At 44.8% G+C, this 20,912-nt stretch overlaps 1 protein-coding gene across 2 annotated transcripts; it reads right to left on the reverse strand.

Moving 5' to 3' along the window:
• Positions 1-1,683: 1,683 nt before the first annotated feature.
• armh3 (armadillo like helical domain containing 3) lies at positions 1,684-20,869 on the reverse strand. Of its 2 annotated transcripts, XM_076038912.1 has the most exons (26): positions 20,733-20,869; positions 19,154-19,263; positions 19,012-19,068; positions 18,605-18,751; positions 18,290-18,397; positions 18,105-18,197; positions 17,939-18,013; positions 17,724-17,810; positions 17,190-17,246; positions 16,923-16,966; positions 16,416-16,476; positions 16,258-16,304; positions 15,993-16,068; positions 15,777-15,870; positions 13,035-13,136; positions 12,807-12,865; positions 12,642-12,707; positions 12,250-12,319; positions 11,597-11,657; positions 11,376-11,464; positions 9,127-9,209; positions 8,824-8,950; positions 7,594-7,669; positions 6,528-6,606; positions 2,653-2,769; positions 1,684-2,386 (listed from the first exon to the last, which is right to left on the reverse strand). In XM_076038912.1, exons 2-26 carry the CDS (start codon positions 19,253-19,255, stop codon positions 2,294-2,296), a joined length of 2,070 nt encoding a protein of 689 aa, XP_075895027.1. In that variant the 5' UTR covers positions 19,256-19,263; positions 20,733-20,869; the 3' UTR covers positions 1,684-2,293. The 2 variants fall into 2 exon arrangements, with proteins under 2 accessions (XP_075895027.1, XP_075895036.1); XM_076038921.1 differs by lacking the exon at positions 17,190-17,246.
• Between the last annotated feature and the right edge of the window lie 43 nt (positions 20,870-20,912).

Below are 20,912 nucleotides of genomic sequence, written 5' to 3' on the forward strand. Positions count from 1 at the left end.
TTTGTGACATCACAAAGGGCCAACTTTTAACACTGCTTGTTTTAATGCACAATTTCCGAAAAGTAGAGCAAGTACACCGACCAGAGACATTTATTACTGTTAGCAAATACCATAAGAGTGCAGCAGGACCTTTAATGAATAATTTACCTCTGAGTGCAGTGAGCGTCAGTGGATGGAAGGGGCCGCCGGCTGTAGGGGCGGTTGGTCCTTTCTCACAGCAGCCCCCCCGAGCTCCTGTTTACCCTCAGAAAGAGTTGATTTAGTTTAGTTTACTGGGCTACTCAGAGTAAGCGAGGTGGCCGAGATGGGGGAGGGGAAGAGGAGAAGCAATCTCAGCCACAAATGAATATTTGATGAGAGCCGCTGATACGCTTAAACGAAACGTTATAGATACACGGCAGCGTTAATGGGTTGTCAGGGCAAAACGCACGAGGCTTTGGCTGCGTCTCAGCGTCTAGAGTTGTGCTCGGGACACACACACAACTCACAGATTGAAGTAGGAAGTTGATATCCTTGCAAATCAAATCAGAATGATGAGATCTCAGTTTGTTCCCACAGGAGAGCAAGAGAAAACTTCTGCACACATCATCATCATCATCATCACCACAACACCACCACCACCACCATCATCATCTGTGGAAATGGAGGATCAGCGCGGGGAATCAACACAAAGCCAACAGGTCCATTACAGCCTTATCGTGTAATGTTCCACACTGGCTGCTTGCATGCGCAGTTCTAATTAAGTCTGGTTGAGATAGAAACACACAGACAGAGGACGAGGAAGAGGAGGGAAGTGAAGCTTCATCTCCTCAAAACAACAGTGCCATGAGGGGATGATGTTTCCTGCTTGGCGCCATGAGGTGTGCAGAGGCGTTGCGATGATGATCAGCTCCACTTGTCCAGAAAGCGCAGCAAAAACCAAAGGGCTTGTTTCAGTGCAGGTGCATCTAGAAGGGCAGAAGTTGTCATTTTCTATGCTAGACAGTAAAGAGCTCAACTTTTAACACGAAGAAACACTTCTCCGACAACATAACTGACTTTTTCCGACCATCCACCTTGCCATTGAACTCCACAAAGATGAGAAAAGCTCATCCGCTCGTTCCAATTAACAACATTAAAAGCACTGAAAGACAGTTTTGGAAACGTGCCCTTTGTGATGTCACAATGGGCACTGCTGCCAATCCCAGGCCAACTATTACCCTCTGATACTCTCAGGGTCAAAAGGTAACTAAAGATCACACGTAAGCTGCATTTTTTGCTTGCTGTCGCAAGACTGACACATTAAGTCAGAGAGGAGATACAAGATGCTTGCTGCACTGCTCAGGTCGCTTCTCACGCACTTTTCTTTCTTCCGACCCGTTTCTTTCCTCGTCACTACTGACACCGTAGAACTAAAAAAAAAAAAAAGTCCCGACTTTAATCACAGAATTTAATAAAAACTCCAGGGTGACGCGTGGAGAACTTTTGGTGTCGTAGTTAACACCAACATATCTGTTTCATGAAGAGGAGAAAAGAAAAAATGTTGTCCCCAGTCATGGGAACAGCCTGACCTGCTGCCGCCTGTTAGTTTAAAACTGTAGCACAAGTTTTCACAGAAATGCTGACTTTTTTACAGGCCGTATCCTAAAATGGAAAAAAAGAAAACCAGGGAAAAAAGGGAAAAAAACATAAACAAAATACATCTAAAGGCTTTTCCACATGTATTTAACATTCTCATTACAAGCAGCCACACAGGAAGAGTTAATGCTCAAATCAAATGGCCCTTAATTATTTATTTTTAGCTCAAACAGCCTCGACAGACACAGTTGTGTTAGACTGGTTTTAGTCAAAGATGAAATCTTCTGAAATCACTACTGGAGAAAAATCAAAAACCTTGATCGGAAAGAGCAACTCACATCATTATCAGTAGCAGGAAAATCAAAAAAATCATGTCCTGCTGTTGTTCTGTTGTTGTTGTTTTTTTTAAAAAAAAAAGAAGACTTTCATGTGTCAGTTAACAGTCCAGCCAACACTGCAGGTCAGAACCAGTGCAACACACATTTCATCCACAAGGAGAGCATGTCTGCAGAGTTCTCAGGTGCGTCTTAAAGGTGCCTGCCGCCTGCCAGTGTGAGTGTATGTGAGTGTGTGTGTGTGTGTGTGTGTGCAGGGTCAGAGTTTAAAGGAGGGGCAGAACAATACGAATCATCTGAAGACTAATGGAGGAGGGTTCGACTGTACAGTGTGAGAGGAGGAAGGTGTGTGTGTGTGTGTGTGTGTGTGTGTGTGTGTGTGTGTGTGTGTGTGAGTGTTCTCAGGAGATGGTGGAGAACTCTTTCAGCAGGAGGTCCTGACTCAGTGTGTTCAGAGAAACGTTCTTCCTCACGTTGAGACTGATGGAGCGAACCTGCACACACACACAAGACAACACAACACAAACGGAAGAACTGGTTACAAGGTTGTTGCTAGTAGTTTGCACAGATTGTACCACGTCTGCACTCGCGCACGTTGTTTACGTTCAGCTGTGCACAAACTGTGGCGTAGTTTGCCGTTACACACAGGCTACGCGCTAGAGATGCTAACTTGAACCGCTTTTTTTTTTTTTTTTTTTGCCCTGCCAAATGAAATGTTGTCAATCCACTTCCTGTCTCTCTCTCTCTCTCTCTCCCTCACCAGCTCCTTGAAGAAAGCCGCCTCCTTGGGCTGCTCTGAGTATCTCTCAAACTGATCCAGGCCATCCTGCAGCTTGAGCGTCAGCGTGTCGTAGTTGGACCGAACCACCTCCAACACCTGGGAGTGAGAGAGAGAGGGAGGGAGAGAGAGGGAGAGAGAGAGAGAGAGAGAGAGAGAGAGAGAGAGAGAGAGAGAGGGAGAGAGAGAGAGAGACAGAGACAGTGAGGGAGAGAGAGAGAGGGAGAGAGAGAGAGAGAGAGGGACAAACGGGAAACTTGATTGCAAATTAGTGACTTTTGTGTAATAATGTGAGTAGTGTGTGTGTGTGTGTGTGTGTGTGTGTGTGTTTCACTGCCTGTGTTGGCCCAATAAGCGTTCAGGTTAAGAGTTTATAGAAAATGTAAGAATACTTCAAAAATAATAAAACATTGTCAAATTCATTGTAAAATGAAAACGATTTTTTAAATTTAGACTTTTTCTGTGTTCGGGATGTTTTATGGTCAATGATCTCTTGAAGACGGACGACAGCGAACAAAACAAAAACAACAGTCAAACCAGCTCGTCGCCGAGCTGCAGTGAAGTGACAGCTTGTTATGCAAAGATTGTGCACACCTCCACCAGTGCAGTCCCTTCATTCAGCCGTGAAATAGACCGCGAACAGACCAACTCCATTATTTCAGAAACGTCCACGCAGCATCATCAATGAGGAGGAGCTCTTTGTTCTTTCCCAGAAACACTTTAACACACACACTTTTTTTTTTTTTTTTTTTACATTTCTTCTCATGCTTCTCCCAGTCGTCGTGCCTGCACTGCTCCCTCACACAGGTGATAAATCTTTTACAGCGTTTATAGCATTCTTTTTTTTTTTCCACCTCTTCTTCTGGTTCACCGCTTTAGAAATCCTCAACATCTCTCCGTCCGTCCGTCCGGGCCTCTCGCTCCGACGCAGCTCTCCTCTCCGTCAAACCTCCCGTCTCCACCAGAACGACGACTCGGTTCCGCTTTTTTCCTCTCGGCCGGAGACAAGCGGAAGAGGAGGGAGGAGGAGAGGAGGGCAGAGCGGCGAGAGGAGCTCCAGGTACCAGAGACGCAGGAGGAGAGCTGAGCACTCCTGCATCACCGGGCACTGACGTCATCCAGCTCATTAACAACAAAATGAAATGATAAAGAGCTGGCTGTGTGTGTGTGTGTGTGTGTGTGTGTGTGTGTGTGTGTGTGTGTGTGTGTGCACTGATAAAGGTTTACTCTAAAGACGTAGCTGACACACAGAGGGAGAGAAGAGCAGCTGTGGGTTTCTGGAGGCCATCCATCTTCTCCATCTTCTAGTGGCGAGACATGAGGTGTGTGTGTGTGTGTGTGTGTGTGTGTGTGTGTGTGTGTGTGTGTGTGTGTGTGTGTTGTATTTACGTAAAGAGATGGATGTGAGGCCTGTATTTACTTTACAACAGCGAGATGGGAGCAGTGGATCCAAAGTGAACATTTTGGCCTCCTGCAGCAGCCGTGCAGCTGTGCTCGGGCCTCAGGAGGGGTCTCCTCAGGAGACTCATCTTTGGGGGCTTTGCGAGTCTGACTAGTGTGGATGAATTGTACTCCATCCCTCTCTTTTTCTTTTTTTGGCCGGCCGGCCCGTCTGTTCAGCCGTAGGTGAGACAGAACTCGCCTTTTGTTCACATGAAAGCTTTCCGCTGCGTTTCGCTCGTTTCTCTCCTGCCGCCAAAATCCGACCTACATTTTCATGAATACAGCCGAGCAAAGTACATTGTCTAATAAATGAACAATGCGTGCCCCAAATACACCTTCCAAAGAGGAAAAAAAAAAAAAAAAAAAGGAGGTCCATTTAAAGTAGACAGCGGTAGCGGCGGGACGACAGGAAACAGGGAGGAGGATTTAAAACCGGCCCGACGCTTTCTGAGGCCCTCAGCCGCCCACGAGGAGCTCGACTTTATCACTGATCTCCACAAAAACTAAGTGGTGGTTTGATAGAGTCGCAGGGAAAAGGCATCACTCACACCCCTGGACAAATGTCGAGGGCAGAATTAAGTGTTCAATTCCACAGGAGGCCGCCTCATCTAAAGATTAAAACATGCAGCACAGTGATCCACTTTAATCCTTTTGGCCGTTTCATTTGCTTTTTTTGCCACTGAAAGAACCGGCCGGGGGCGCCGACGCTCAGAATTCATGTGCATGGAACAAATAAGTGGGACCAACCATCGGCCAGGTCAGTACATGCGAGTTCGTCTTGTGCTCAGACTTTGAACTCAGATCCAAACAGTGAACTGAGAATCCCAAAGAGGAGCCCCAGTTTGAAAAGAGTGGAAGAATCAGAGTTGCACGGCACTGAATGAATCAACAGAATGTTTGGAAATTTGATTTTTGCTAATATGATTTGCTTCTTCAAATTAAAAAAACAAACAAAAGCAAGTAAATAATAATGATAATATTAATAATAATAAACGTTTGTCCTAATCTGCAAAGCTGGATATGCAGGTGTAATCCACACGCATAGACCGGGAGAATCAAACTGGCATGCTTTGGGATGAAACAGGGCCACGTGTCCATCATGTGCAGCAGGAGCCATTTAAAGGAGGACGTGCAACAGGCTCAGTGGCTCAGCCGTCGCTGTGAATGATCTTCATCTCAGCGTTTCCACCGACGGCCCTGCTCTTTGTTCCTGACTTGAGACAAAGTTGCCAGTGAAGCCGCTGTGTTGTGCTGCCGTCACATGTTTGGGAAAGCTTGTCTGCAGCGGTGGGGGGGGGCGAGGGGGGGCCGAGCGTCACTGAAATGCGGTTTGGCATCTGCGGCGAAAAATCCATTTGCTAAAAAATATTCCCCTGTAAAGGAGTTATTTATTTATGTGCAGCTAACAATCGGGGCTCAGACGTCTCGCAGCGTCTTTTTTTTTGGGTGGGGGTGGGGGGGTGGGGGGAGTGGTGGGGTTTATTATTGAGCTGAAGCCGACAGAATCCAGGCTGGATGAACGCATCAGCCAGCGTCAGGAATTAGCTGCTGATGATGAGATTTGTGGAAATTCCCTCTGGATCAAACGCAGGCGGAGAGAGAAGTGAAACCTCGACTGGACCACCGAGACAGAAGACCGGACAACGTAAAGCAAATAAACGAGTGAGCGAGGCGACGAGATTCCCGCAGAATACAAAACGCCTGCAGATAAAAAGCAGAGAAGGAACGCCGGCGGACTAATGACTAAAATCCATCACCAATTTATCAGCTGCGAGAGCCTAAACGACTCCTCTCGCCTGTTTCTCACCCACACCCTTTTCAAAATAAAAGACGGAAACTTGGCTTTTGCCGCTTGTGAGGCTCAGACTCAAGTTTCTCCACATGTGGACGGAGAATCCCGCTGCGCAACAAGACCGGCGCGCACGTCAATGACATGACGAGTTCATGGAGTCAGTAATACTAGAGTTGAATGTCACTGGAGAGTAAAAAAATCGATTTGAATTCAAATCGCGATTCTCACATTGTTGGATTCAATATCGATTCTCATTTTCCAAAAAATCTATTTTCTTCCCCCAGGCATTTGTTTGTGCCTTCTGGGCTGCCGTAGGTATTGCGCAATAAGCAGCGCGTTGTGGTTCCGGTTTCAATTTAAATAAAAAAAATCGATTTGAAATCAAATTGTGACCGCAGGAATCGATATTGAATCGAATCGTGAGATTTGCAGCCCTACTGGAGAGTTCCAGTCATTTCAAAATAAAAAAGTGCATTAAACTTTTTTTTTTTTTTTTTTTTAAAGCTCATTAAGGGAAAGCGGGTTTCCAACACTGTAACTAAGACAAATATGAAGATGCTACATTTTAAATGATTTTTACTCCTTCATTTTGTCGGAGTGGAGGTGAGGAGAGGGAGTTCACCTGCTCTTCAGACAGCTGGGAGATGTGGTTGACAGCAGCATACGACTCAATCTTGGGGCTGAAATGGTTGATGATGGCCCTGAGGGGGAATAAAGGGTGTTATAAAGGGCAAAAGCGTTTTGCTGTTCTTTATTTTTTATTAAAACTAAACCTCAGGAAAGAAATAAAAAAAAGTTGGCCCCGGTGAATTCTTTCATATTCATCTCCTCCTCCTCCTCAATCCCACCGTCGCTCTGTTTAGGGTCCGTCGAGGTCACATATTAATTTCAAAGCATTAGCATTCATCAAGACATCATTACCTTCCTTATGGAGACATAATGCAATGTGGACGTCTGAGAGATAACCTGGTTTACATGATGTATGATGTAATCACGGCTGGCGGAGAATAAGCGAAAATAAATAAATAAGTAAATAAATCCTCCATATTTTTAATCCTGTTTTCATATCTGTGTGGGAAGCCGGCACATTTGAGGAAGGACCTGATGAGAGCGGAATGAAATTTGCTGACGGCGCTTCCGTTCATTTTTTTTTTTTTTCATCATCTGCCTGTATTCATATATTCCTTCAAATGTCTTCTCCTCCCTGCTGTCCCCGCTACTCCTCCTCCCGCTGCCTTTGAGCCTCTGAGCGGAGCAGTCCCCCGCTCCACCAGGAGGCCTGCTGAGCTTTCACTGAGTGGGCGAATCCTCAGAGGAGTGTTTCACTCCTGTAGGGGGGGTGATTGGGGAAAGTTGGGGAGGGGGTCGACGGCACCCACGAAGCCGGGGTGACCTCTGAGAATCATCTCCTCTGAGGAGGGAGAAGATTACGGGGTGGGGAGGGCAGGAGGAGGCGGTGCGTGAGGAGCGCAGGAGAGCCGGGGTGGTGGAGGGTCATAGCCGAGAGATGATCAAACACTGGCGGGGCTGGATAGGTGGAGGAAGGTCACGTTCTACTGACCGTTCTCCACCGCAGTCTCCCCCGATTCATCGCGACTTTCTTCCCCTGATAGGAGACACCAGTGTGTGTGTGTGTGTGTGTGTGTGTGTGTGCGTGCGTGCGTGTGTGTGTGTGTGTGTGTGCCTACCTAACGTTGACGAGGGCATGAGTGACTTTGCTGGCTGCTTCCTTCCACTGACCCGTGTTGGTCGACACTCTCAGAACTGGAGAGAAGAAGAAGTAAGTCCGCAAGACGTTTAACTTTTTTTTTCCCCAGCATTTTGGATTTTCAGCCCTTCAAAATAAACGTCACATTTCTAGACTTGCCAGACGTTTTCTGCACTCGTAACTAGCACGTCGCTCTAACTCAAGTCAGAGTACGCCAACAACTGAACTTATTTTCTCTGGCTCGATAGCTTGTCATTCTTCTCCAGAAGGTGACAAAGCCGCTCTACAGATTCCCCTCCGAGCAACACAGGAAAACAATAAAACGACAACAACCACAATAATGCATCAAATGTTAACAGTGAATATGTTTCACAGGTTGCTTTTGAAATGACTTTAAAAATCTCTGTATTACACCCATTTTTTTATGCCATTATTTGCCATCCTGTAATCTAGTAGAGTCGCTCCACATGGGTGATTAAACAAGCAAAAAGCACATTTAGCCCTCTGTTCACATCCTCCCCATAAATAGTTGAGATTTTTAATTTCCTGCAAAAACTGAGCAGAGGAAGTGATTTCCTCAGCCGGTGACGTTCATTAAACAAGCAAGAGAAACATCCTAATTACCAGTAAACAGGAGAGAGGGGCTCTCCAAGGGCTAGGTAGTTTAGAGCGGCAAGGTGTATGGGTGGTGTTCCAGTTAAAGAACAGGAGAATGCAGATGTTCCCTTTAACTGGAACACCACCCATACACCTTGCCGCTCTAAACTACCTAGCCCTTGGAGAGCCCCTCTCTCCTGTTTATGGTCCTTCGTCATTCACACACAGAAATAAACCAGGAACAACCAGGTGAGCGTTTTGGAAGAGTGAAAACTCCGCTAGCCTCTGCGGCACCGAGGAGGAAAACTAGCGTCTGACGGGCTGCATCTCACACACACGCGATGCGTTCGATAAATTAAAGTGAAACTGCGGTGCATTCAGGAGCGCAGGAAACATGAAAACTTATCGATAAACACTACAACTGCACAGTGACATGGCAGAAAACGAATTACACAATCAGAAACAACATGGGCTTTCGAACAACCAGAAAACATCCACTCATTTGTTTTCCATTATGGCTTTTTGTGCAAAACGTCAATTTTGCGCAAAAACTCTTTTTTTTTTTTTTTTCCTCTCAACTCTTCTCCAACGTGACGGTCCTGGTGCAACGTACCCATGCAGTAGAGGTTGTCGAAGACCTGGTGCATTCGCACAATCTCATAGTACAGCTCGTCGTAGCTGTTGGAGGTGGGCAGGAACGTGTCGCCGTATGTGATGAACATGTTGAAGAGGTTCACCACCTGGTCGTGAAGGACAACGACAATTCAATTTGCTTTCAGGGAAGAAAAAAAAAAAAACAACACGGAGAAAAGTGGGCAGCAGGCGGCAACAGATTGTCAGACACCGGAGTTCATTCTCTTAATTTGGCCGCCGAAGGTCCAGTGTGTGTGTGCGTGTGTGTGTGTGTGTGTCTCACCAGGAGGGCCAGATGAAAGATGTTGTGCTTGGCCAGCAGCGTGGTCTCATTAGACAGCAGGAACTTGAGCAGGTTGATGAGCGCTGCGCACAAAGCAGACGTGCACATGTTAACGAAATAACTCGGCAGCGGCGCCAGCAGGGCATCAGTCGGCGTCTTTATCAGGGGGTGTAAGTCAGTTGTAACAGTGAAGGTCCTTACACACCAGGCAAAAGGCAAAGCGATGCGAATAAGCAACGTGAAAATGCAGATTTTTTTTCTGTACACACCTAGCGAGAGGTGAATATGCCTATGAAATTTGCTAAGCGTATAAAGTCTGGGGCTCTTCCTGTCGCGCCAAAGGAGAAACGACGCAGGCGACTACATCCTCAAGTGGTGATGTCCTGGTGATGCTTGGATTAAACAAGAGAAAGAAAAAGAATAGAAGTCTTTGGGTTCACCCAGTATTGTTCCTGAGAGAGGTGTTGCAGCCGTTAAATGAATGACTTTTGTGCCTCGTACCTTAGTTTATAGTGGACATGAGTATTCTGTATGTGTATGTCTATTCTGCTAATTGCATTGCTAAAAATGTTTATTATTATTTTGTTTTTCCTGTCTTGAGAGGCCGTGTTGTGTGCGTCAGATATATAACTCAGGTAGCTACGCGGTGGCGCAGGCGGAAGACACGACGTTTGTGGTGACAGAGAGGTTTTGTTTTACGCGTGCAAAACGAGCCTCCGCCTTCTACAGCGCGGCTTTTACAAGTCAAAGCCGACATAAGAGCAGACGGTGAGTTCAACACCACCATCCGGGAGCTCAAATTTGACCCAGTGAAATTTGGCCAGTGCTTCAGAATGTCCGTCGGACAATTTGAAGGACTGCTCCGTCAACTGGCTCCACGTTTGCAGTGGCAGAGAAGAAATTAGCGAAGTTTTGATGCAACATCATCGCCCGTGCCGACATCATTTTGATTGGTCGGAGGTCCAGCGTTCGCCTTTTCACCTTCGAAAAATGCGACACAAAAGCGAAAAAAATAACAACCGCTTTTTCACTCCACGGAAATTTGCGGCGGCGGCGGCGGCAGCGGGAACCTATCCACACCGAATCGAGGCCGTTCACCAGCTTCGACGGCAGCGAGCGAAACTGCGCCGAAAAACCGAAATAAGGTTTTTCAGGCGAGCCGAGCGGTGAGATAAACACATCCATCCCTTTAATCCGCCACACCTCTTATTTCATGGCGCGGCGTTATCGCCACCGGGAGGAGCGAGTCGGCGTCATCCAGGGAATTAAAGCTGATTATTGGTCTGATTAGAAGAAGCTGCATTCTGATGAGACGCAGTGCGATGAAGCCATTAGCGCTGAGATGTGGTGTTGACCGGGCGCAGAAACGCGGCTGGCGCCGCCGAGCGCGCTCCCTTCGGAGACTCGTTATCCAACCTCAACGATGCAATACAGTTCCACAACAGCACCAACGACTCGGGGAGGAAATTGGCTTTGCCTCCTTCTTTTTTTCTTTTCTCTGCTCAAAGAGTTTACAAACTGGGGAGAATTTTTAGATTACCGCAATTTGTGATGTTTTGAAACTGAAACTTTCAGGGGAAAAAATTCACCATTCTTCAGAAAGTCTGAGCGGCCACCATGGAATTTATTTTTTTATTTTTTTAATTGTTGCTCATCTTGGGACCCATCGACTTATCTGCATATTTCAATATTCAAGTCAAACCAACAGAGTGGAAAGCTTCAAATTGAAATGGGAGCGATATTTATTGGACCTGAAAGATTGAAAACCTGATTGAGGCCAGTCTAAACACGATACCAGGCATCGCTGAATGCATAGCACATTATCATCTCTAATTATCACCCTCATTTTTTTGTTTTGTTTTTTGTCTTGTCGTTTTCCCTGTTTACTGGAGTGCAAACAATGTACATTATACATCTTCTGTATCCGCACTTTTTTGTTGCTGCACAATCGACATTTGTCAGTTGATTACTTATTTATGTTAAAAAAACATAAATGGTAAAAAATTTAATCATAAAAATGATTCAAGTCAAACAAATGATCTGTTGGTTTTGCAACATGAGAAAAAGTGCACCTCTTCTTTGCAGTCTGCACCTCTCTTCTTCACATCTATGTAAAAGCAGCCAGTTCACATTCAAACGGCAGAAGTTGTGATTTCCAGACAGAAAATTCAGTTTAGTTCTCGAAGAAACCTTGGAGAAATTTCTCATCTGCATTTAGAGAAGAGCAGCTCAGGCTTCTGGCTTCTTACCCGACCAAAGCTCCCGCCATGTGTAGTGCAAGCGGATCCTGCACTTCTTCTGGTAGCACAGGAGTTTATGGATGATCTGCACGCAGCGCCTGCACGGGGAGAAAACACGACACAAACAATTGCAGTAATGGATTTCGGCAAGTGGACAAAAACCACAGAGATGGTTGTGTGTGTGTGTGTGTGCGTGTGCGTGTGCGTGTGCGTGTGCAGGCAGCACTCACAAGTATAAATCCATGGGGAAATCCTTCATCATGTGAGTGACTACAAACTCCACCATCAGATCTGGGCAGAGGGACACAGACAAAGACCGGATGTCAACAGCTGCGTTGTCATTACAGTTTTTCGCAAAATAAAAGCAATATTTCTAAAATTTCGACCAAGTACAATTGTGATTTGCAGAGGTTTCCACTGAATGGTATGAAGCACATAAGCTGCAATTCTCGTGAAATCTCGTCCCGTGAAATTTACGAGAATTATGTTTGCTTTTGTTTGTTTACCGTCAAGAATGGTTGTTATATTTTTCTCTTTGATTACTTGTAAAGAAATGTTCTGTCTACTCCTCCGTCCAAACGTAATGCAGCCTTTTCACTTGAAGTGAACTGGTCACGTGCCCCTGTACGTCACGTCTGCTGACGTGTAAATGCAAAAAAAAAAAAAAAAAATGAAAAAAAGGGGGGGTTTTCCGAAGTTTAGGTGTTTTTTATTGCCATATTTAAGTTTTGCGCAATTCTATGGGTAATGGAATCGCAGCTAGAGGTGAAGTGGTGCTGTGGGCTGCACAGGCTGGCCTCACCGTTCAAGCTGAGTTCTAAAAGTGAGCCTGCAAAGTCGCAGACAGTCAGAAGAAGCCAGCGGTTCTAGAGGTTCCACCTACCTAGAACTGCACACACCAGCGGCCGTGAGGGGATGTTCTTGTCCACCGCCTTTTTCCGGTGCCTCATGGGCTAACACAAACACACACACACACACAAACACACAGTCAGTGAAACACAAAAAGCCAAACACCAGATAAGGCAGACATGCCAGATGTATATCAGCACAATCTGCACACTTTAACAATTTATTTGACTACATTTGTACATCTTAACTGTTTTAACATCCAAATGTGATGAAAAGTTTTACCATTAAAAACAAAATCAAAACAAGCTGAATTAAGAGCAGAAGTTGATATTTTTGCGCTAAAATATCCTACAGATGGTTGTTGTCATTTCAAATGTTTCCCATAAGGCCGCTCTGACATTCCCCTGCACACAATTCCAGACTCACCATTCTGTGAAGACTGACTCTGAAGTTCATGTTGTCATCGTGCAGGAAAGCATCGGCGTACTGATCCTGTAAGCAAGCAAAGGTTTGATGCATGAAGAAAATGACCAAAAAAATCCCCAATAAGAACAACTCTTAATGTGTGTAGGGAGACGTGCTGCGTCCCACCTCGGCTATGCAGGTGAGGATGATCAGGCACAGTCTGGCGCTGTTGAGCCGATGCTCATCTGAGGAGAAACAAAGAAGGACATATAATAACCATTGTAAGAGGTGTTTTGTGACAGGGTTTGCAAAACAAAGCACAGCGTGACAGAGAGCTGAAACAACCAGTGGAGAAAGCCTGTAAATATCTGCAGTTCATGCCGAAAGGCTGCAACGAGGCCAAAGCAGACAGACCTTTCGTGTCCTGCATCACGATGGAGGCGTACTTGAGGAAGGTGATGAGAAGGTTGCTGGTCTGCAGGTTGGGATCTAGAGGCAGTTCCGGGTTGTTCATCACTGCAACACAGCATCAGCGCAGTTTAAGGTTTGGGCATTAAAAAAAACCAAACCTGTGAACTTTTGAAAAACAAGCACTGCAGATCCTGAAGAAGAAGAAGAAGAAGAAGAACTTTATTGATCCCACGGTAGGATTACAGCAGCAAAAACTGTACAGTGCAAAAAGAATGAGAAGATGGAGAAGATGGAGAAGATGGAGAGTTATATTAAGAACGCTGTGGGTTCAAATGCAACCCGGGCATCTTTCTGTATGGAGTTTGAACCTTCTCCCAGTGTCTGCGTGGGTTCTCTCCAGGTTCTCCGGGTTCCTTCCACATGTCCAAGGACATGCACGTTAGGCTGATTGACAACTACAAATTGTCCGTGAGTGAATGTGACCAGTTTGTGTGTTCTTTGATGAACCGTCAACTAGTCCAGGTTGTTACTCCTCGTTCACCCTGAGGCAGCTGGGCGCCCCCACCACCCTGAGAGCCAGAGTACAGGGACACCAGGGACGGAAAATAGATGAGTAGTGTGCAAGGTGTCTGTATAGGTAGCTGTAAGGCTTGAGCTAACTGAAGTGAACTTTCGCACCTGCATTTAGTAAGTTTAAAAAGAGAGAAATGTTCAACCTGTGTACACGAGCATGCAATTTATTGCTCTGTCAAAGTTTTCCAAAGTGTAATGAGAGTTAAAGAGCGCTTGGGCTTGTCCTTAAATGATGTCTCAGTGTAGCAAACTTGACGCCAGCAGCAGCAGCAGCAGCAGGACAACAACACGGCACAAGCAGCTTCATCCGTTTAAAAAATCTGTGCTTCTTGCAGCGACACGCAGCTCGTTTCATGGATAATTGATGAGACGGTCACTTCTACCCCGAAAACCCCCGTGCGGGTCCCACTATATGTTCACACAGATGACTTCACACGGTGAGGAGACGTGTCATCACCGAGGGCTACGCTGCAGAAACAGGGGAGGTGTGTGAGCAGGATGGAGGGGTTTAAAAAACACACACACACACACACACACACACACACACACACACACACACACACACACACACACACACACACACACACACACACACACACACACACACACACACACACACACACTCCTGTCGTTATTTGGGACACGTGTGATTGTTTCTGCTGCTCTTCAGTGCTGAAGCTCTGCCGACATGCAATAACGCACGGCGCCGCACGTGAGGTTCTTCATCTATGTTTCAAGCCGGGGCTTAATATTTCATAAACAGAAGGGCTCTCAGGTTGGAAGGAGCGGAGGCAGAGCTAGCCAGAGATAGAAACAAGCACCTCACACAGCGACAGCGAGCGTGCATGTTCAATGAGCCGCTCCCCAGCGCGCCAGCGGCAACGTTTGCCTTCTGTAGGAACCTGGAAGTGGCGGCAGTGCGCTCAGGTTGGAAGGGTTAAGGCCAAGTGCTTAGGAGGGTAGCACCATCCTGTCATCATTAACATGGGATGAGCCTGTATTAATCAGGCCATTTAGTGCATTAAACAGCTTTAATGTCTGATGAATATTTGAAGGAGCAGCAGGCGCTGCTACGTGCGAAACTCTGTGTTTAATTCCAGGCCGGCTGAGGGAGGAGAGAGTTTGAAAGATGGGTTTTGAAAGACAAAGACAAGCTTAGACAGCAACAGAGACCCCGATCTGAAAATACTGCAGTTAAACTTCTACTCTGAATCATTTACAGTGGAGGCGAGTAATCTATTACTAAGTAATCCACTACTGTAATCAAACAACTTTTTTCGTAACGGAGTAATGTAACGGGATTACTGTCGCAAAACTGGTAATTATATCACAATTACTCTATCAAGTTACCATTACTTTTCTGAAATATTTTGCAAGCTAAAAATGTCTTATCATCCACAAAATGTCTGAAATTTAGAAAAACAACCGGAAAGAATGACGTTGAAGATTGATGATGCAGCCGTGCATGCGACGTCGTTGATGTGCGACGATGCACCAAAACCAGCATGGCGGAGGCAAAAGAAAAAAACAGCAATTGCGTTTGATAGCTGGAAATACAAACATTATTTTGAGTTCATCTCGTCTAAATCAAAGGATATTGTGGTTCGTTGTACGTTATGTGCAGGAAACAAGACATTCTCAACTGTTACTTTATCTTTTTTTTAACTAAAGTAAATAATAATTAGTAATTGATTACTTACGAAACAAAGTCATGAAAGTAATTAGATTTTTTTTTTTAAGAAGTAATCAGTGATTGGATTACATTTATGGGGTAATCCCAACAACTGGTAATTTATAGATGTTCACCAAAACTTCAGCCTCATGCAGTATGAAGAACATCAGAACCCTCCGTCAGAATGGAAAAACTATTCTCTGGCTGTTTTCTTTTGTTTTTTATTTTATTTTGTGTTAAACATGCACGATATTCTAAAACTGGCAAGGACACAACGCAGAGCATTCTGTCCTCTCGCAGTGATTCCAAAATGCATGATGGTGAGCAAACGCTCAAAGTTTTGTTTCCACTGCAACAACTACACCCGCTTACATTCACCCATTCTGACTGAAAGTGCGGTGACACGGGCGTACTGGAGGATTCTGGGAAGCAGTAGCAGGAATAACAGTCTGAAATACCATCACTGCTAAATGAACTGACGGAAAACTCTTAAAACTTACTGTCTAAGGAAGGGGGCGTCGTGCCAAGTGGCGTTGTGGGCGTGGTGGGAGTCGGAGTGGTGGGCGTGGCAGGAATTTCAATCTCCGGGTGGCTCTGTTGAAGTACAGTCAGCACATGTGCGTTAAGAGCAAAGAGGCTGAGACGACGATGACGACGACGACGCTGTTGTGGGTCTTGTGTGAGACCTCCATGAAGTCAGAAGTCAGTCAGCTCACCTGCGCCAACACAGTGATGAAGTTGCGATTAAGGTGCACAGCTTCATACAGAGCCAGCAGGATGGCTTCATTTGTCCTGGAGAGGAGATAATGAGTCATTGACTGACAGGATGTTTTACAGTGCACAGCTCTTTTAAACCTTCTTCACAATTAATCCTAAGAACACCTGCTCATTGGAGAAAATATTACCCACAAACCCATGGGGTTCTTTGTTGTTGTTGTTTTGAAAGGTGTGAAGAACTGCATATTTATTTGGTTGACTTACTGGACAGATAACTTCTCATCAGCATCTGCTATAAACATGTTGCCCACCTGCAGACAAAGTAAAAGGTTTCATAACTCTAAGATCTGCACACTTGAATACACCTAAACACAACATATCAAGACAGTCTGAAATAAAATGCATGGAAAACATGATCTTACCATACTAGTGAACGTGGAGAAGAATCCCCCCTGGTTCTCCTCCTCTTTGTCTTTGTACTGCCTGCAATGGGACAGGACGGGAAGATGGACCAAAACAGAACGAGGACATTGAAGAAATTGTGGCCAGAATTTAAAAAAAAAAAGAGGTAGAAGCAAAAAAAAGTACATCGCCCTCTACTGGCAGCATCTTATTAGCAGGCATCTAGTTCATGCACAGAAACAGTGAACTACAGCCATCCATCACTTTGATGTATCTGTCTAAACACGCAGACCGGCAAGGGCATTTTAATTTGCAAACATTCACCACCACCCGCCCACCCAAAAAAAATCAGGCTGCCAAGGAGTACGTGTCCGATATAAACACCTACGAAACATAAAACGCATCATCTTCTGCAGACAAATAGAAATAGAAACATTGTGGGCGAAGTCAGACTTGACTGACCACACCAGAAGCTTCTGCACCATTTTCAATGCATCGTTAAGAATACATGCGCTTTTAACTCTCACCTGTTGTATTCCGTCAACGCCTGGTGCACGACCATGCCCATTCCCTGGGAAAAATAAAGAAAAATTATACATTTAAATATATATACGGTGCAATACTACAACGGCAAAAGCCAGTAACTGCTATCAATAACAAAAAACTGATAGCAAAACGCACTAAATTGTTATGAAGTGAATTAACCGTTCTGTTATATTACTCAACACAGCCATGCACACACACACACACAATGAAAAACTTATGTTGCAACATGGTCCATGCAGCTGACTTACATCCAGCGTCGGCTCATCATCCACAATGGAGAGCTTCACAATGTATGGATTTACAGACTGGCAAAAAAAACAAAACAATAAATAGAATATTTTTACTATCTAACAAGAACAAGAAGACAGAAGCCAAAAGTTCATTCAATCAGCACATAACAATCTCCCTGCATTCCAGCAACATACTTCTAATGTGTGTCGATCAATCCTGAGAAGTCAGCGTGATTTTTTTTTTCCAATCAAACTGTACTTTCGTCCCATTACAGTTTTCCATGCTTTGGATTTACAAGAAACAGGCTTTACACAATTTGCTTACGTAAGCTTGTTTTTCTTTCATACGAGGCTGCATCCAAACTCTAAAGCCACTCTCATCCTTCCAGGAAATGACAAGACTTAAAGAGGTTTAGATTCAACCTGCACAAACCATCATGTGCGTGTGAGTGTGGATGTGCACTCTTTTCTTTCAAGTGTGAAATTCTCTATAAAAAAAAATCACTCTGGGATGCAACGTGTCTATTCTCATTGTCGCTCATATTGACACACCTCATACTTCCGGTAGTTGACCAACAGGGCCAGGAGCACAACAGCATCATAACCATGCTGCCCTCTACTGGATACATCAGACAAAATCTGCAGAAGTGAGGAAAAAAAGACGAATAAAAAAAAATAACAAAATGAATGCGACTTTGTAGAATGAAAAAAAAAACGTTTGAAAAATAGCAATAAACACACTCACAATAACATAAAATAGCAATCACCTGTAGAATGGCTTCAAAAATGCTGTTGATCATGACATACTCCAGTATGGTGTTCTGACTAATATTGTCAGTCACCTGTAAAAGCATTTGTTTGTTAGCCAATGTTCAGGTCCTAACGGCGAGAACTATTCTTTATTGGACATGCAAAGCACATGCACTTCCTCACCGTCACCAGACACAGCAACAGTTTGAGGCAGAGACTCTTCAGACTCTCGGAGCCCTCCCCACACAGGAGGCCGTCCAGCCTCTCCATGAGGTCCTGCAGAAGATTGCATGAACATAAATCAGTAGCGTGAGTAAAATCGTGTCTCCTTGTGTTCTGCACATTAACGAAGGAAGCTGCCGACGCACCTTCATCCTTTGCTCTGCCTTGTCGAAGCCCATGAGCATGTTGATGATGTCGAAGCCGGACGCTGACTTGTTCTTCTGGTGGACCCCGCGGAAAAGTGCACAGAGAGTCTGAGGACAGAGGCAAAGCAAAAGCAGTACAGATCAAAGCATGATGATATGAATTCACTTCACAGGTTTTTTTTTATAGCATGTTTATGCATTAGCTGTATTGAAACTGGGTAAAAGGACACGGTCGCTCTTCAACACAAGCAGCGTCTTGGGTGTGTAGGTAAAAAAAAAAAAAACTACAATCCAATCCCTGTGATGTCCACTTGCCTGCAGTGCATTGACAACTTTTATCTGATGCTCTTCTCCCAGAGCCTGGACGCAGTGATGGAAGAGAGAGTTGATGTTGTCCTGAATCCGCTGGACTTCCTCCCCGTCGACGCTCTCCAGCTTGGTCTCCAGGTACTCCAGATTGACCTGGAACAGGCAGGAAAGGACAGACAGGGTGAAGTTGGAAAGAAGGACAGTTTGGGGTGCAGTGGGAAGGAAACGGCTCTGCAGAATTGGATGGGACTAAATATACGATCAAATGAAGAAGATGATATATTTTCTGATGCAGTAGATTTTCAAACACCAAAAGTTAACCCTTGACTCGCTTTTTTGCTGCGGTCATGACAGCGAAGAGCGATGCAAAGCGCGACCATACTGCGTACTGTGTCATTTTCTCCCACACATACCTTCATGAGAAAAAGCTCATCCCAGAATCGGGGGTTGTTCTTAGCTGGGTCGTCTTTCTAAACAGATAAAAAGAACAGAATCTCTTTTACGTCATCGTCCATTGACCTGAAGCCACCATTGCAAATATTTACTTTTACTCACCGCAAAAATCTCATCATACATCAGCACCACCTTCTCTTTGAGAGGTTTCTTGGAGGACGACGTCCTCCTCAGCAGCCCGGCCTTCTTCTCCACCTGAGACATGACTGCGTCTGAGGGGCAACAGAAGTTAAAACATTTATATAAACACGTCGCCGCGCTGTAAGTCCTCTGTCGTGCATGGTTTAGTTAGACAATGCAGTCTTTTCGCCACACTGACAAAACCTTCAGAAATACAAAATGCGGAGCAAAAGATCACAAAGCTGTTGGCCAATCAAGCCAAACAGTCCTTGAAATAAAGCTCAAGTGTCAATTCCCTATCATCTTATCTAGCTATTGCATGGACCTAAAGCAAATAAAAACACTGCCTCTGTCTTAAGCCCATTATTATCTGTAACAATGAATCTCTCTGACAGAGGCTGGTTCCCTGGTCTGTAAATTCAAAGTTGTGAAGAAAAAATGCTGGAAAACTGGAAGACACTGAACCACACAGCAGCCAGAGGACTGTGAAGCTGCAGTAAGACTCACCTCCTCTTGCTTGTTAACATTGCATGTACTATTCAACAGTAATGTTTATGGAACATTTTGATTATTTTATGCTCTAATGTGACTCATCAACTTCTGTCGTTCAAGACATCTCGTGTGGCCAGTTAGCGCCAGAGTAATACTATCATGCCTGTAACTATAAGCGGTTGGACCTAAGTGCATCTTGTCATTGGAATCATGCTATTAAATGGCAACATAGTTTTCCAGAGCTGTCACTGAATTGGGTGTGTAATCCCATGAGATAGAATGAAATGGAAGTTATTGGAGAAAAGGGAGATTGTTCCATCTAGACAGATATTCAGAAAACAGTCATTTCCAATCAAAACAGGTGAACCGTCCATAAGCAATTGAACATACTTTTGTTTCATAATTTCGACGAATCTTAAGAATTACAAAATGTAGAAGAAATTGATTGACTCTCATAAAAAAAGCTTTGCTTATTTCGCATGGTAGTTTAAGTTTAGTCGCTATTATTGAAAAGACTCGACTTGGTTTTTAGTGAACGATTGACCGTGCAACCTATTACAAACTTAATTGCCGTTAGAAATAGGCCTGAGAGCCTTTACATGTTGTCACGGGAATAGAGAAATTCGTGACTTGTTTACGTTCCAGTATGCCTGACGTGTTGGAAAATACAAGCAGATGCTACACGCTGACAGCAAAATAAAACCTGTCAAACCAGGTACAAGTTGGGATGGGCAGCAAGCTACCTTGCTAGTTCACGGTCACAGTGTCTAACTATTTACCCAGCACTAACTGGCTCAAAACAGTAACGTGAACCCTTCAGAAGCACAAATATCCCCGGCATCCCCTGAATGACCATAACACATCACAGATAGTAACCGAGACAAAATGCAATTCTAGCGAAATGTTGTCGAGGCTAACGCTAACAACACGCTAATGCCTGCCATAGCAGCACGGTCACTCTAATAAAGCGGCAGCACTGAGCTCATGAGAGGGTTTTAGTATTGACAACAATGGTGTTTAATACAGTTTAGGTAGGTACCACCAAGACAGGAGTCTGTTTTGGCCTTACCTCAGTGAAAGTGTTAAAATCTAGTCTTCATGAATCCTTGTGGTAACACTAGCTAGTGCTAGCGTACTGTCTCCAGGAGTATCCTGTTGTTCTCCGGGGTCCTAGTGCCCTTCCGATATTTGTGAAGCGAAAAAAGCCGAAGGTATTCACTTTATTGGATTTCATTAGTCCGATAAAAAG

Source organism: Nelusetta ayraudi, unplaced genomic scaffold (assembly GCF_046127955.1).
Source record: "Nelusetta ayraudi isolate G7.1 ecotype Tasmania unplaced genomic scaffold, CSIRO-AGI_Nayr_v1 ptg000004l, whole genome shotgun sequence".
Taxonomy (NCBI): Eukaryota; Metazoa; Chordata; class Actinopteri; order Tetraodontiformes; family Monacanthidae; genus Nelusetta; species Nelusetta ayraudi.

Coding starts and splice junctions, on each gene's coding strand:
- armh3 (XM_076038912.1), bottom strand. CDS start 19,255: ATGTCTCAGGTGGAGAAGAAGGCCGGGCTGCTGAGGAGGACGTCGTCC. Junction 15,871..15,992: donor TCATCACTGTGTTGGCGCAG/GTGAGCTGACTG, acceptor GTACTTCAACAG/AGCCACCCGGAGATTGAAAT. Junction 12,708..12,806: donor TCCTCACCTGCATAGCCGAG/GTGGGACGCAGC, acceptor GCTTGCTTACAG/GATCAGTACGCCGATGCTTT.